The sequence below is a fragment of the Oncorhynchus gorbuscha genome, linkage group LG13 (assembly GCF_021184085.1).
Source record: "Oncorhynchus gorbuscha isolate QuinsamMale2020 ecotype Even-year linkage group LG13, OgorEven_v1.0, whole genome shotgun sequence".
Classification (NCBI taxonomy): Eukaryota; Metazoa; Chordata; class Actinopteri; order Salmoniformes; family Salmonidae; genus Oncorhynchus; species Oncorhynchus gorbuscha.
This window is the reverse complement of record NC_060185.1, coordinates 6,668,027-6,686,418: the sequence shown is the minus strand read 5'-3', so window position 1 is coordinate 6,686,418 and position 18,392 is coordinate 6,668,027. Positions and strand designations below refer to the sequence as shown.

Here is an 18,392-nt window from a genome sequence, read left to right as displayed (position 1 = left end):
GTTGATAACATGACCAGGATGGGTTGATAACATGACCATGGGGATAACATGACCAGGGGTTGATAACATGACCAGGATGGGTTGATAACATGACCAGGATGGGTTGATAACATGACCAGGATGGGTTGATAACACGACCAGGATGGGTTGATAATATGACCAGGATGGGTTGATAATATGACCAGGATGGGTTGATAACACGACCAGGATGGGTTGATAATATGGGTTGATAACACAACCAGGATGGGTTGATAACACGACCAGGATGGGTTGATAATATGGGTTGATAACATGACCAGGTTGTGTTGATGATTCGACCAGGCTGGGTTGATAATATGGGTTGATAACACGACCAGGATGGGTTGGATGCCACACCAGGATGGGTTGATAATATGGGTTGTTAATATGACCAGGATGGGTTGATAATATGACCAGGATGGATTGATAATATGACCAGGATGGGTTGATAACATGACCAGGATGGGTTGATAACATGACCAGGATGGGTTGATAATATGACCAGGATTGTTTGATAATATGACCAGGATGGGTTGTTAATATGACCAGGATGGGTTGATAATATGGGTTAATATGACCAGGATGGGTTGATAATACGACCAGGATGTGTTGATAATATGACCAGGATGGGTTGATAATATGACCAGGATGGGTTGTTAATATGACCAGGATGGGTTGATAATATGGGTTGATAACATGACCAGGATGGGTTGATAACATGACCAGGATGGGTTGATAACATGACCAGGATGGGTTGTTAATCTGACCAGGATGGGTTGATAATATGACCAGGATGGGTTTATGACTGGAATGGGTTGATAACATGACCAGGATGGGTTGATAATATGACCAGGATGGGTTGATAATATGGGTTGATAACATGACCAGGATGGGTTGATAACATGACCAGGATGGATTGATAATATGACCAGGATGGGTTGATAACATGACCAGGATGGGTTGATAACATGACCAGGATGGGTTGATAATATGACCAGGATTGTTTGATAATATGACCAGGATGGGTTGATAATATGGGTTGTTAATATGACCAGGATGGGTTGATAATACGACCAGGATGTGTTGATAATATGACCAGGATGGTTGATAATATGACCAGGATGGGTTGTTAATATGACCAGGGATGGGTTGATAATATGGGTTGATAACATGACCAGGATGGGTTGATAACATGACCAGGATGGGTTGTTAATCTGACCAGGATGGGTTGATAATATGACCAGGATGGGTTGATAACACGACCAGGATGGGTTGATGATATGACCAGGATGGGTTGATGATATGACCAGGATGGGTTGATAATATGACCAGGATGGGTTGATAATATGGGTTGATAATATGACCAGGATGGGTTGATAATATGACCAGAATGGGTTGATAATATGGGTTGTTAATATGACCAGGATGGGTTGATAATATGACCAGGATGGGTTGATAACACGACCAGGATGGGTTGATAATATGGGTTGTTAATATGACCAGGATGGGTTGATAATATGACCAGGATGGGTTGATAACATGACCAGGATGGGTTGATAACATGACCAGGATGGGTTGATAACATGACCAGGATGGGTTGATAACATGACCAGGATGGGTTGATAACATGACCAGGATGGGTTGATAATATGACCAGGATGGGTTGATAACACGACCAGGATGGGTTGATAATATGGGTTGTTAATATGACCAGGATGGGTTGATAATATGACCAGGATGGGTTGATAACATGACCAGGATTGGTTGATAATATGACCAGGATGGGTTGATAATATGACCAGGATGGGTTGATAACATGACCAGGATGGGTTGATAATATGACTAGGATGGGTTGATAATATGACCAGGATGGGTTGATAATATGACCAGGATGGGTTGTTGATATGACCAGGATGGGTTGATAACACGACCAGGCTGGGTTGATAATATGACCAGGATGGGTTGATAACACGACCAGGATGGGTTGATAACACGACCAGGATGGGTTGATAACACGACAACCCATCCTGGTCATATTATCAATGTGTTGATAATATGACCAGGATGGGTTGATAATATGACCAGGATGGGTTGTTAATATGACCAGGATGGGTTGATAATATGGGTTGATAACATGACCAGGATGGGTTGATAACATGACCAGGATGGATTGATAATATGACCAGGATGGGTTGATAACATGACCAGGATGGGTTGATAATATGACCAGGATTGTTTGATAATATGACCAGGATGGGTTGTTAATATGACCAGGATGGGTTGATAATACGACCAGGATGGGTTGATAATATGACCAGGATGGGTTGTTAATATGACCAGGATGGGTTGTTAATATGACCAGGATGGGTTGTTAATATGACCAGGATGGGTTGTTAATATGACCAGGATGGGTTGATAATACGACCAGGATGGGTTGATAATATGACCAGGATGGGTTGTTAATATGACCAGGATGGGTTGATAATATGGGTTGATAACATGACCAGGATGGGTTGATAACATGACCAGGATGGGTTGTTAATCTGACCAGGATGGGTTGATAACATGACCAGGATGGGTTGTTAATCTGACCAGGATGGGTTGATAATATGACCAGGATGGGTTGATAACACGACCAGGATGGGTTGATGATATGACCAGGATGGGTTGATGATATGACCAGGATGGGTTGATAATATGACCAGGATGGGTTGATAATATGGGTTGATAATATGACCAGGATGGGTTGATAATATGACCAGGATGGGTTGATAATATGACCAGGATGGGTTGATAATATGGGTTGTTAATATGACCAGGATGGGTTGATAATATGACCAGGATGGGTTGATAACATGACCAGGATGGGTTGATAACATGACCAGGATGGGTTGATAACATGACCAGGATGGGTTGATAACATGACCAGGATGGGTTGATAACATGACCAGGACGGGGTTGATAACATGACCAGGATGGGTTGATAATAGACCAGGATGGGTTGATAACACGACCAGGATGGGTTGATAATATGGGTTGTTAATATGACCAGGATGGGTTGATAATATGACCAGGATGGGTTGATAACATGACCAGGATGGGTTGATAATATGACCAGGATGGGTTGATAATATGACCAGGATGGGTTGATTAACATGACCAGGATGGGTTGATAATATGACCAGGATGGGTTGTTAATATGACCAGGATGGGTTGATAATATGACCAGGATGGTTGATAACACAACCAGGATGGGTTGATAATATGGGTTTTTAATATGACCAGGATGGGTTGATAATATGACCAGGATGGGTTGATAACATGACCAGGATGGGTTGATAATATGACCAGGATGGGTTGATAATATGACCAGGATGGGTTGATAACATGACCAGGATGGGTTGATAATATGACCAGGATGGGTTGATAACATGACCAGGATGGGTTGAGAACATGACCAGGATGGGTTGATAATATGGGTTGATAATATGACCAGGATGGGTTGTTAATATGACCAGGATGGGTTGATAATATGACCAGGATGGGTTGATAATATGACCAGGATGGGTTGATAACACGACCAGGATGGGTTGATGATATGACCAGGATGGGTTGATGATATGACCAGGATGGGTTGATAATATGACCAGGATGGGTTGATAATATGGGTTGATAATATGACCAGGATGGGTTGATAATATGACCAGGATGGGTTGATAATATGACCAGGATGGGTTGATAATATGACCAGGATGGGTTGATAACACGACCAGGATGGGTTGATAATATGGGTTGTTAATATGACCAGGATGGGTTGATAATATGACCAGGATGGGTTGATAACATGACCAGGATGGGTTGATAACATGACCAGGATGGGTTGATAACATGACCAGGATGGGTTGATAACATGACCAGGATGGGTTGATAATATGACCAGGATGGGTTGATAACATGACCAGGATGGGTTGATAATACGACCAGGATGGGTTGATAATATGACCAGGATGGGTTGTTAATATGACCAGGATGGGTTGATAACATGACCAGGATGGGTTGATAATATGGGTTGATAACATGACCAGGATGGGTTGATAACATGACCAGGATGGGTTGATAACATGACCAGGATGGGTTGATAACATGACCAGGATGGGTTGATAACACGACCAGGATGGGTTGATAATATGACCAGGATGGGTTGATAATATGACCAGGATGGGTTGATAACACGACCAGGATGGGTTGATAATATGGGTTGATAACATGACCAGGTTGTGTTGATGATTGACCAGGCTGGGTTGATAATATGGGTTGATAACACGACCAGGATGGGTTGATAACACAACCAGGATGGGTTGATAATATGGGTTGTTAATATGACCAGGATGGGTTGATAATATGACCAGGATGGATTGATAATATGACCAGGATGGGTTGATAACATGACCAGGATGGGTTGATAACATGACCAGGATGGGTTGATAATATGACCAGGATTGTTTGATAATATGACCAGGATGGGTTGTTAATATGACCAGGATGGGTTGATAATATGGGTTAATATGACCAGGATGGGTTGATAATACGACCAGGATGTGTTGATAATATGACCAGGATGGGTTGATAATATGACCAGGATGGGTTGTTAATATGACCAGGATGGGTTGATAATATGGGTTGATAACATGACCAGGATGGGTTGATAACATGACCAGGATGGGTTGTTAATCTGACCAGGATGGGTTGATAATATGACCAGGATGGGTTTATGACTGGAATGGGTTGATAACATGACCAGGATGGGTTGATAATATGACCAGGATGGGTTGATAATATGGGTTGATAACATGACCAGGATGGGTTGATAACATGACCAGGATGGATTGATAATATGACCAGGATGGGTTGATAACATGACCAGGATGGGTTGATAACATGACCAGGATGGGTTGATAATATGACCAGGATTGTTTGATAATATGACCAGGATGGGTTGATAATATGGGTTGTTAATATGACCAGGATGGGTTGATAATACGACCAGGATGTGTTGATAATATGACCAGGATGGGTTGATAATATGACCAGGATGGGTTGTTAATATGACCAGGATGGGTTGATAATATGGGTTGATAACATGACCAGGATGGGTTGATAACATGACCAGGATGGGTTGTTAATCTGACCAGGATGGGTTGATAATATGACCAGGATGGGTTGATAACACGACCAGGATGGGTTGATGATATGACCAGGATGGGTTGATGATATGACCAGGATGGGTTGATAATATGACCAGGATGGGTTGATAATATGGGTTGATAATATGACCAGGATGGGTTGATAATATGACCAGAATGGGTTGATAATATGGGTTGTTAATATGACCAGGATGGGTTGATAATATGACCAGGATGGGTTGATAACACGACCAGGATGGGTTGATAATATGGGTTGTTAATATGACCAGGATGGGTTGATAATATGACCAGGATGGGTTGATAACATGACCAGGATGGGTTGATAACATGACCAGGATGGGTTGATAACATGACCAGGATGGGTTGATAACATGACCAGGATGGGTTGATAACATGACCAGGATGGGTTGATAATATGACCAGGATGGGTTGATAACACGACCAGGATGGGTTGATAATATGGGTTGTTAATATGACCAGGATGGGTTGATAATATGACCAGGATGGGTTGATAACATGACCAGGATGGGTTGATAATATGACCAGGATGGGTTGATAATATGACCAGGATGGGTTGATAACATGACCAGGATGGGTTGATAATATGACTAGGATGGGTTGATAATATGACCAGGATGGGTTGATAATATGACCAGGATGGGTTGTTGATATGACCAGGATGGGTTGATAACACGACCAGGCTGGGTTGATAATATGACCAGGATGGGTTGATAACACGACCAGGATGGGTTGATAACACGACCAGGATGGGTTGATAACACGACAAACTACATCCTGGTCATATTATCAATGTGTTGATAATATGACCAGGATGGGTTGATAATATGACCAGGATGGGTTGTTAATATGACCAGGATGGGTTGATAATATGGGTTGATAACATGACCAGGATGGGTTGATAACATGACCAGGATGGATTGATAATATGACCAGGATGGGTTGATAACATGACCAGGATGGGTTGATAATATGACCAGGATTGTTTGATAATATGACCAGGATGGGTTGTTAATATGACCAGGATGGGTTGATAATATGGGTTGATAACATGACCAGGATGGGTTGATAACATGACCAGGATGGGTTGTTAATCTGACCAGGATGGGTTGATAACATGACCAGGATGGGTTGTTAATCTGACCAGGATGGGTTAATAATATGACCAGGGATGGGTTGATAACACGACCAGGATGGGTTGATGATATGACCAGGATGGGTTGATGATATGACCAGGATGGGTTGATAATATGACCAGGATGGGTTGATAATATGGGTTGATAATATGACCAGGATGGGTTGATAATATGACCAGGATGGGTTGATAATATGACCAGGATGGGTTGATAATATGGGTTGTTAATATGACCAGGATGGGTTGATAATATGACCAGGATGGGTTGATAACACGACCAGGATGGGTTGATAATATGGGTTGTTAATATGACCAGGATGGGTTGATAATATGACCAGGATGGGTTGATAACATGACCAGGATGGGTTGATAACATGACCAGGATGGGTTGATAACATGACCAGGATGGGTTGATAACATGACCAGGATGGGTTGATAACATGACCAGGATGGGTTGATAACATGACCAGGATGGGTTGATAATATGACCAGGATGGGTTGATAACACGACCAGGATGGGTTGATAATATGGGTTGTTAATATGACCAGGATGGTTGATAATATGACCAGGATGGGTTGATAACATGACCAGGATGGGTTGATAATATGACCAGGATGGGTTGATAATATGACCAGGATGGGTTGATAACATGACCAGGATGGGTTGATAATATGACCAGGATGGGTTGATAATATGACCAGGATGGGTTGATAATATGACCAGGATGGGTTGATAACACAACCAGGATGGGTTGATAATATGGGTTTTTAATATGACCAGGATGGGTTGATAATATGACCAGGATGGGTTGATAACATGACCAGGATGGGTTGATAATATGACCAGGATGGGTTGATAATATGACCAGGATGGGTTGATAACATGACCAGGATGGGTTGATAATATGACCAGGATGGGTTGATAACATGACCAGGATGGGTTGATAATACGACCAGGATGGGTTGATAATATGACCAGGATGGGTTGTTAATATGACCAGGATGGGTTGATAACATGACCAGGATGGGTTGATAATATGGGTTGATAACATGACCAGGATGGGTTGATAACATGACCAGGATGGGTTGATAACATGACCAGGATGGGTTGATAACATGACCAGGATGGGTTGATAACATGACCAGGATGGGTTGATAACATGACCAGGATGGGTTGATAATATGACCAGGATGGGTTGATAACACGACCAGGATGGGTTGATAATATGGGTTGTTAAAATGACCAGGATGGGTTGATAATATGACCAGGATGGGTTGATAACATGACCAGGATGGGTTGATAATATGACCAGGATGGGTTGATAATATGGGTTGATAACATGACCAGAATGGGTTGATAACATGACCAGGATGGATTGATAATATGACCAGGATGGGTTGATAACATGACCAGGATGGGTTGATAACATGACCAGGATGGGTTGATAATATGACCACGATTGTTTGATAATATGACCAGGATGGGTTGTTAATATGACCAGGATGGGTTGATAATATGACCAGGATGGGTTGATAACGACCAGGATGGGTTGATGATATGACCAGGATGGGTTGATGATATGACCAGGATGGGTTGATAATATGACCAGGATGGGTTGATAATATGGGTTGATAATATGACCAGGATGGGTTGATAATATGACCAGGATGGGTTGATAATATGACCAGGATGGGTTGATAATATGGGTTGTTAATATGACCAGGATGGGTTGATAATATGACCAGGATGGGTTGATAACACGACCAGGATGGGTTGATAATATGGGTTGTTAATATGACCAGGATGGGTTGATAATATGACCAGGATGGGTTGATAACATGACCAGGATGGGTTGATAACATGACCAGGATGGGTTGATAACATGACCAGGATGGGTTGATAACATGACCATGATGGTTGATAACGCATGACCAGATGGGTTGATAACATGACCAGGATGGGTTGATAATATGACCAGGATGGGTTGATAACACAACCAGGATGGGTTGATAATATGGGTTGTTAATATGACCAGGATGGGTTGATAATAGGACCAGGTTGGGTTGGTAATATGACCAGGATGGGTTGATAATATGACCAGGATGGGTTGATAACATGACCAGGATGGGTTGATAATATGACCAGGATGGGTTGATAACATGACCAGGATGGGTTGATAATATGACCAGGATGGGTTGATAATATGACCAGGATGGGTTGATAATATGACCAGGATGGGTTGATAATATGACCAGGATGGTTTGATAATATAACCAGGATGGGTTGATAACATGACCAGGATGGGTTGATAACACGACCAGGATGGGTTGATAACACGACCAGGATGGGTTGATAATATGACCAGGATGGGTTGATAACACGACCAGGATGGGTTGATAACACGACCAGGATGGGTTGATAACACGACCAGGATGGGTTGATAACACGACCAGGATGGGTTGATAATATAACCAGGATGGGTTGATAACACGACCAGGATGTGCCTTTGGCTTCTGGACAAATGAAGAAAGTTGATATGAAAACCAATAGAACAGGCGAGAAGACTTTATAAAAATAATTGCTTCCACGTTTTTTTATGGTGGGATTTTTCCTAGGCTCCTCTGAAGCAAAGTGATATGAAGTAAATGTTAAGGTTTCAAACATTTCAGTTTATACACTGCTCAAAAAAATAAAGGGAACACTTAAACAACACAATGTAACTCCAAGTCAATCACACTTCTGTGAAATCAACCTGTCCACTTAAGAAGCAACACTGATTGACAAGTGTTGTAGTGCAAATGGAATAGACAACAGGTGGAAATTATAGGCAATTAGCAATAAAGGAGTGGTTCTGCAGGTGGGGACCACAGACCACTTCTCAGTTCCTATGCTTCTGGCTGATGTTTTGGTCACTTTTGAATGCTGGCGGTGCTTTCACTCTAGTGGTAGCATGAGACGGAGTCTACAACCCACAAGTGGCTCAGGTAGTGCAGCTCATCCAGGATGGCACATCAATGCGAGCTGTGGCAAGAAGGTTTGCTGTGTCTGTCAGCGTAGTGTCCAGAGCATGGAGGCGCTACCAGGAGACAGGCCAGTACATCAGGAGATGTGGAGGATGCCGTAGGAGGGCAACAACCCAGCAGCAGGACCGCTACCTCCGCCTTTGTGCAAGGAGGAGCAGGAGGAGCACTGCCAGAGCCCTGCAAAATGACCTCAGCAGGCCACAAATGTGCATGTGTCTGCTCAAACGGTCAGAAACAGACTCCGTGAGGGTGGTATGAGGGCCCGACGTCCACAGGTGGGGGTTGTGCTTACAGCCCAACACCGTGCAGGACGTTTTTTCATTTGCCAGAGAACACCAAGTTTGGCAGGTCGCCACTGGCGCCCTGTGCTCTTCACAGATGAAAGCAGGTTCACACTGAGCACATGTGACAGAGTCTGGAGACGCCGTGGAGAACATTCTGCTGCCTGCAACATCCTCCAGCATTACCGGTTTGGCGGTGGGTCAGTCATGGTGTGGGGTGGCATTTCTTTGGGGGCCGCACAGCCTCCACGTGCTCACCAGAGGTAGCCTGACTGCCATTATGTACCGAGATGAGATCCTCAGACCCTTGTGAGACCATATGCTGGTGCGGTTGGCCCTGGGTTCCTCCTAATGCAAGACGATGCTGGACCTCATGTGGCTGGAGTGTGTCAGCAGTTCCTGCAAGAGGAAGGCATTGATGCTATGGACTGGCCAGTCCGTTCCCCAGACATGACTCCAATTGAGCACATCTGGGACATCATGTCTCGCTCCATCCACCAACGCCATGTTGCACCACAGACTGTCCAGGAGTTGGCGGAAGCTTTAGTCCAGGTCTGGGAGGAGATCCCTCAGGAGACCATCCGCCACCTCAGCATGCCCAGGCGTTGTAGGGAGGTCATACAGGCACGTGGAGGCCACACACTACTGAGCCTCATTTTGACTTGTTTTAAGGACATTACATCAAAGTTGGATCAGCCTTGTAGTGTGTTTTTCCACTTTAAATTTGAGTGCGACTCCAAATCCAGACCTCCATGGGTTGATAAATTTGATTTCCATTGATAATTTTTGTGTGATTTTGTTGTCAGCACATTCAACTATGTAAAGAAAAAAGTATTTAATAAGAATATTTCATTCATTCAGGTCTAGGATGTGTTATTTTAGTGTTCCCTTTATTTTTTTGAGCTGTGTATATATATATATACACAAACACAGTTGAAGTCGGAAGTTTACATACACCTTTGCCAAGTACATTTAAATTCAGTTTTTCACAATTCCTGACATTTAATGTCCTGTCTTAGGTCAGTTAGGATCACCACTTTATTTTAAGAATGTGAAATTGCAGAATAAAAGTAGAGAGAAAGATTTAGTTCAGCTACTCTTTCATTACATTCCCAGTGGGTCAGAAGTTTAAATCCTAAATCCTCCATTTTAATTGAAGCGCGCTAGTTACCAGTTGATAAATACAAATAGTAAATAAATAAAAATCTGTTTTAATCAAAACGTTTATAACACGCGATTGAATTTAGAAATTGTTGCAAAACTTAATTATGGAAATGAACATAATAAACATACCTGGTCAAATGTATTTCCATCAATGAATCAAATCAAATCAATCAAATCAAATCAATTATCACGGACATTTGGCCACATTTAAAAACATACTGGTTAACGGACACACACACACACACACACACACACACACACACACACACACACACACACACACACACACACACACACACACACACACACACACACACACACACACACACACACACACACACACACACACACACACACACACACACACACACACACACACACACACACACACACACACACACACACACACACACACACACACACACACACACACACACACACACACACACACGGATACCCTGACACACACACACACACACACACACACACACACACACACACACACACACACACACACACACACACACGGATACCCTGACACACACACACACACACACACACACACACACACACACACACACACACACACACACACGGATACCCTGACACACACACACACACACACACACACACACACACACACACACACACACACACACACACACACACACACACAGTTGGTAGAGCATGGCGCATAGCATGGGGTAGTGGGTTCGATCCCGGGACCACCCATACGTAGAATGTATGCACACATGACTGTAAGTCGCTTTGGATAAAGCGTCTGCTAAATGGCATATATATTATTATTATATATTATTACACACACACACATATATACACACCCACACACCTCTCAAACTTCTCGGTTTATATATATATTAGCCCTACTTGTTGTTGCATTTGTATGGTGTATGTAGATGTATGTAGATGTAAGATAGCGTGCAGAGAGAGAGGGGTAACTCCCCAGTGATAGAGAGAGAGAGAGGGTAACTCCCCAGTGATAGAGAGAGAGAGAGGGGTAACTCCCCAGTGATAGAGAGAGGAGGGGTAACTCCCCAGTGATAGAGAGAGAGAGGGGTAACTCCCCAGTGATAGAGAGAGGAGGTAACTCCAAGTGATAGAGAGAGAGGGTAACTCCCCCAGTGATAGAGAGAGAGAGAGAGGGGGTAACTCCCCAGTGATAGAGAGAGGGGGTAACTCCCCAGTGATAGAGAGAGGAGGTAACTCCCCAGTGTGGTCCTGTGTAGCTCAGTTGGTAGAGCATGGCGCTTGTAACGCCAGGGTAGAGGGTTCGATCCTAGGACCACCCATACGTAGAATGTATGCACACATGACTGTAAGTCGCTTTGGATAAGAGAGAGAGAGAGAGGGGTAACTCCCCAGTGATAGAGAGAGAGAGGGTAACTCCCCAGTGATAGAGAGAGAGAGGGTAACTCCCAGTGATAGAGAGAGGGGTAACTCCCCAGTGATAGAGAGAGAGGGTAACTCCCCAGTGATAGAGAGAGAGAGAGAGGGGTAGCTCCCCAGTGATAGAGAGAGAGGGGGTAACTCCCCAGTGATAGAGAGAGAGGGGTAACTCCCAGTGATAGAGAGAGAGAGGGTAACTCCCCAGTGATAGAGAGAGGGTAACTCCCCAGTGATAGAGAGAGAGAGAGGGGTAACTCCCCAGTGATAGAGAGAGAGAGGGGTAACTCCCCAGTGATAGAGAGAGAGGGTAACTCCCCAGTGTGGTCCTGTGTAGCTCAGTTGGTAGACATGGCGCTTGTAACTCCAGGGTAGAGGGTTCGATCCCGGGACCACCCATACGTAGAATGTATGCACACATGACTGTAAGTCGCTTTGGATAAAGCGTCTGCTAAATGGCATATTATTATTATTATTAATTATATATTATATTATTATATTATTATTATATTATTATTATATTATTATTATATTATTATTATATTATTATTATATTATTATTATTATATTATTATTATATTATTATTATATTATTATTATATTATTATTATTATTTTATTATTATTATTATTATTATTATATTATAGAGAGAGAGAGGGGTAACTCCCCAGTGATAGAGAGAGAGAGAGGGGTAACTCCCCAGTGATAGAGAGAGAGAGAGAGGGTAACTCCCCAGTGATAGAGAGAGAGGGGTAACTCCCCAGTGATAGAGAGAGAGAGGGGTAACTCCCCAGTGATAGAGAGAGAGGGGTAACTCCCCAGTGATAGAGAGAGAGAGGGGTAACTCCCCAGTGATAGAGAGAGAGAGGGGTAACTCCCCAGTGATAGAGAGAGAGAGGGGTAACTCCCCAGTGATAGAGGAGTGTAACTCTAGTGATAGAGAGAGAGGGTAACTCCCAGTGATAGAGAGAGAGGGCAACTCCCCAGTGATAGAGGGGTAACTCCCCAGTGATAGAGAGAGAGAGGGGGTAACTCCCCAGTGATAGAGATAGAGAGGGGTAACTCCCCAGTGATAGAGAGAGAGAGAGGGTAACTCTCCAGTGAAGAGAGAGAGGGTAACTCCCCAGTGATAGAGAGAGAGGGTAACTCCCCAGTGATAGAGAGAGAGGGGTAACTCCCCAGTGATAGAGAGAGAGAGGGGTAACTCCCCAGTGATAGAGAGAGGGTAACTCCCCAGTGATAGAGAGAGGGGTAACTCCCAGTGATAGAGAGAGAAAGGGTAACTCCCAGTGATAGAGAGAGAGAGGGTAACTCCCCAGTGATAGAGAGAGAGGTAACTCCCAGTGATAGAGAGAGAGAGAGAGAGAGGTAACTCCCAGTGATAGAGAGAGAGAGAGAGGGGTAACTCCCCAGTGATAGAGAGAGAGGGGTAACTCCCCAGTGATAGAGAGAGAGAGAGGAGACTCCCCAGTGATAGACAGAGAGGGTAACTCCCCAGTGATAGAGAGAGAGAGGGGTAACTCCCAGTGATAGAGAGAGAGAGAGAGAGAGGGTAACTCCCCAGTGATAGAGAGAGAGAGAGAGAGAGAGAGAGAGAGAGAGAGGGGTAACTCCCCCAGTGATAGAGAGAGAGGGGTAACTCCCCAGTGATAGAGAGAGAGAGAGAGAGAGGGGTAACTCCCCAGTGATAGAGTAACTCCCAGTGAGAGAGAGGTAACTCCCCAGTGATAGAGAGAGAGGGGTAACTCCCCAGTGATAGAGAGAGAGAGAGGGGTAACTCCCCAGTGATAGAGAGAGAGAGAGAGGGGTAACTCCCCAGTGATAGAGAGAGAGAGAGGGGTAACTCCCCAGTGATAGAGAGAGAGAGGGGTAACTCCCCAGTGATAGAGAGAGAGAGGGGTAACTCCCCAGTGATAGAGAGAGAGAGAGGGGTAACTCCCAGTGATAGAGAGAGAGAGGGGTAACTCCCCAGTGATAGAGAGAGAGGGGTAACTCCCCAGTGATAGAGAGAGAGAGAGAGAGAGAGGGGTAACTCCCCAGTGATAGAGAGAGAGAGAGAGAGAGAGAGAGAGGGGTAACTCCCCAGTGATAGAGAGAGAGAGGGGTAACTCCCCAGTGATAGAGAGAGAGGGGTAACTCCCCAGTGATAGAGAGAGAGAGAGAGGGGTAACTCCCCAGTGATAGAGAGAGAGAGAGGGGTAACTCCCCAGTGATAGAGAGAGAGAGGGGTAACTCCCCAGTGATAGAGAGAGAGGGGTAACTCCCCAGTGATAGAGAGAGAGAGAGAGAGAGAGGGTAACTCCCCAGTGATAGAGAGAGAGAGGGTAACTCCCCAGTGATAGAGAGAGAGAGAGAGGTAACTCCCCAGTGATAGAGAGAGAGAGAGGGGTAACTCCCCAGTGATAGAGAGAGAGGGGTAACTCCCAGTGATAGAGAGAGAGAGAGGGTAACTCCCCAGTGATAGAGAGAGAGGGGTAACTCCCCAGTGAGAGAGAGAGAGGGGTAACTCCCCAGTGATAGAGAGAGGGGTAACTCCCCAGTGATAGAGAGAGAGAGGGGGGTAACTCCCCAGTGATAGAGAGAGAGAGGGGTAACTCTCCAGTGATAGAGAGAGAGAGGGGTAACTCCCCAGTGATAGAGAGAGGTATCTCCCAGTGATAGAGAGAGGGGTAACTCCCCAGTGATAGAGAGAGAGAGAGAGAGAGAGGGGTAACTCCCCAGTGATAGAGAGAGAGAGGGGTAACTCCCCAGTGATAGACAGAGAGGGGTAACTCCCCAGTGATAGAGAGAGAGAGAGAGGGGTAACTCCCCAGTGATAGAGAGAGAGAGAGAGGGGTAACTCCCCAGTGATAGAGAGAGAGAGAGAGAGAGAGGGGTAACTCCCCAGTGATAGAGAGAGAGAGGGGTAACTCCCCAGTGATAGAGAGAGAGAGAGAGAGGGGTAACTCCCCAGTGATAGAGAGAGGGTAACTCCCCAGTGATAGAGAGAGGGTAACTCCCAGTGATAGAGAGAGGGGTAACTCCCCAGTGATAGAGAGAGGGGTAACTCCCCAGTGATAGAGAGAGAGAGGGGTAACTCCCCAGTGATAGAGAGAGAGGGTAACTCCCCAGTGATAGAGAGAGGGGTAACTCCCCAGTGATAGAGAGAGGGGTAACTCCCCAGTGATAGAGAGAGAGAGGGGTAACTCCCCAGTGATAGAGAGAGAGGGGTAACTCCCCAGTGATAGAGAGAGAGAGGGGTAACTCCCCAGTGATAGAGAGTAACTCCCCAGATAGGGGTAACTCCCCAGTGATAGAGAGAGGGGTAACTCCCCAGTGATAGAGAGAGAGGGGTAACTCCCCAGTGATAGAGAGAGAGAGGGGTAACTCCCCAGTGATAGAGAGAGAGAGGGGTAACTCCCCAGTGATAGAGAGAGAGAGGGTAACTCCCCAGTGATAGAGAGAGAGGGGTAACTCCCCAGTGATAGAGAGAGAGGGTAACTCCCCAGTGATAGAGAGAGAGGGGTAACTCCCCAGTGATAGAGAGAGAGGGTAACTCCCCAGTGATAGAGAGAGAGGGGTAACTCCCCAGTGATAGAGAGAGAGGGGTAACTCCCCAGTGATAGAGAGAGAGAGGGTAACTCCCCAGTGATAGAGAGAGAGGGGTAACTCCCCAGTGATAGAGAGAGGGGGTAACTCCCCAGTGATAGAGAGAGAGGGTAACTCCCCAGTGATAGAGAGAGAGGGGTAACTCCCCAGTGATAGAGAGAGAGGGGTAACTCCCCAGTGATAGAGAGAGAGAGGGGTAACTCCCCAGTGATAGAGAGAGAGGGGTAACTCCCCAGTGATAGAGAGAGAGGGGTAACTCCCCAGTGATAGAGAGAGAGGGTAACTCCCAGTGATAGAGAGAGAGAGAGGGGTAACTCCCCAGTGATAGAGAGAGAGGGGTAACTCCCCAGTGATAGAGAGAGAGGGGTAACTCCCCAGTGATAGAGAGAGAGAGGTAACTCCCCAGTGATAGAGAGAGAGAGGTAACTCCCCAGTGATAGAGAGAGAGAGGGTAACTCCCCAGTGATAGAGAGAGAGAGGGGTAACTCCCCAGTGATAGAGAGAGAGAGGGGTAACTCCCCCAGTGATAGAGAGAGGGGTAACTCCCCAGTGATAGAGAGGGGTAACTCCCCAGTGATAGAGAGAGGGTAACTCCCCAGTGATAGAGAGAGGGGGGTAACTCCCCAGTGATAGAGAGAGAGAGGGTAACTCCCCAGTGATAGAGAGAGAGAGGGGTAACTCCCCAGTGATAGAGAGAGAGGGGTAACTCCCCAGTGATAGAGAGAGAGAGGGTAACTCCCCAGTGATAGAGAGAGAGAGGGGTAACTCCCCAGTGATAGAGAGAGAGAGGGGTAACTCCCCAGTGATAGAGAGAGAGAGGGGTAACTCCCCAGTGATAGAGAGAGGGGTAACTCCCCAGTGATAGAGAGAGAGAGAGGGGTAACTCCCCAGTGATAGAGAGAGGGGTAACTCCCCAGTGATAGAGAGAGAGAGGGGGGTAACTCTCCGGACGCCCCCCACAGACTCAGTATCTCTCCATACCCTTAATAAAAAGACATAGCATTCGTCCTTATTAAGTGTATGCAAATGATTGAGATACACAAAATAATTCTGTTCTGTCTCTGGCAGTATGGGAGCTATGGACACACTCATTTACATATGCATAAATTAGACTCCCTCCTGCTTCTTTCTATGTGTAACAAAACATTAATGTTTCTCCATCTCTCCTTCTCCATCTCTCTCCTTCTCTTGCCTTCTCTCTCCTTCTCCATCTCTCTCCTTCTCTCTCTCCTTCTCCATCTCTCTCTTCTCTTGCCTTCTCTCTCCTTCTCCATCTCTCTCCTTCTCTCTCCTTCTCCATCTCTCTCCTTCTCTTGCCTTCTTTCTCCTTCTCCATCTCACTCTTCTCTTGCCTCTCTCTCCTTTCTCCTTCTCTCTCCTTCTCCATCTCTCCTTCTCTCTCCTTCTCCATCTCTCTCCTTTCTCCTTCTCCATCTCTCTCCTTCTCTCTCCTTCTCCATCTCTCTCCTTCTCCATCTCACGCCTTCTCTTGCCTTCTCTCTCCTTCTCCATCTCTCTCTCCATCTCTCCCTTCTCCATCTCTTGCCTTCTCTCCTTCTCTCCTTTCCATCTCTCTCCTTCTCTCTCCTTCTCTCCTTCTCCATCTCTCCTCTCTCCTTTCTCCATCTCTCTCCTTCTCTCTCCTTCTCCATCTCTCCTTCTCTCTCCTTCTCCTTCTCTCTCCTTCTCTATCTCTCTCCTTCATCTCTCTCTGTCTCCATCTCTTGCCTTATCCATCTCTCTCTCTCTCCTTCTCCATCTCTCTCCTCCATCTCTCTCCTTCTCCATCTCTCCTTCTCCATCTCTCTCCTTCTCCATCTCTCTCCTTCTCCATCTCCTTCTCTCTCCTTTTCCATCTCTCTCCTCTCTCTCCTTCTCCATCTCTCTCATTTTCCTTCTCTTTCCTTCTCTCTCATTCTCTTTCCTTCTCTCTCCTTCTCCATCTCTCTCTCCCTTCTCCATCTCTCTCCTTCTCTTGCCTACTCTCATTCTCCATCTCTCTCATTCTCCATCTCTCCTTCTCCCATCTCTCCTTCTCTTGCCTTCTCTATCCTTCTCCATCTCTCTCCATCTCTTGCCTTCTCTCTCCTTCTCCATCTCTCTCCTTCTCCATCTCTCTCCTTCTCCATCTCTCTCCTTCTCCATCTCACTCCTTCTCCATCTCACTCCTTCTCCATCTCACTCCTTCTCCATCTCACTCCTTCTCTTGCCTTCTCTCTCCTTCTCCTTCTCTCTCCTCTCTCTCCTTCTCCATCTCTCTCCTTCTCCATCTCTCCCCTTCTCCGTCTCTCTCCTTCTCCGTCTCTCTCCTTCTCCGTCTCTCTCCTTCTCCATCTCTCCTTCTCCATCTCTCTCCTTCTCCATCTCTCTCCTTCTCCATCTCACTCCTTCTCTTGCCTTCTCTCTCCTTCTCCTTCTCTCTCCTTCTCTCTCCTTCTCCATCTCTTGCCTTCTCTCCTTCTCCATCTCTTGCCTTCTCTCTCCTTCTCCATCTCTCTCCTTCTCCATCTCTCTCTCGTTCTCTTCTTCTCTCCACAGCTTTATAAAGAGATAGAG

General features: G+C 45.5%; 1 protein-coding gene across 1 annotated transcript in view; it reads left to right on the top strand.

Annotated features, from left to right (window-relative positions):
- The window catches only part of LOC123993829 (mast/stem cell growth factor receptor kita-like), a 24,020-nt gene extending 5,630 nt beyond the window's left edge, over positions 1-18,390 (top strand). Inside the window, exon 6 of the mRNA XM_046296297.1 lies at positions 18,375-18,390. Within this exon, the coding sequence (XP_046152253.1) occupies positions 18,375-18,390 (16 nt within the window). The remainder of the gene's footprint in view (positions 1-18,374) is intronic.
- Positions 18,391-18,392: the final 2 nt, after the last annotated feature.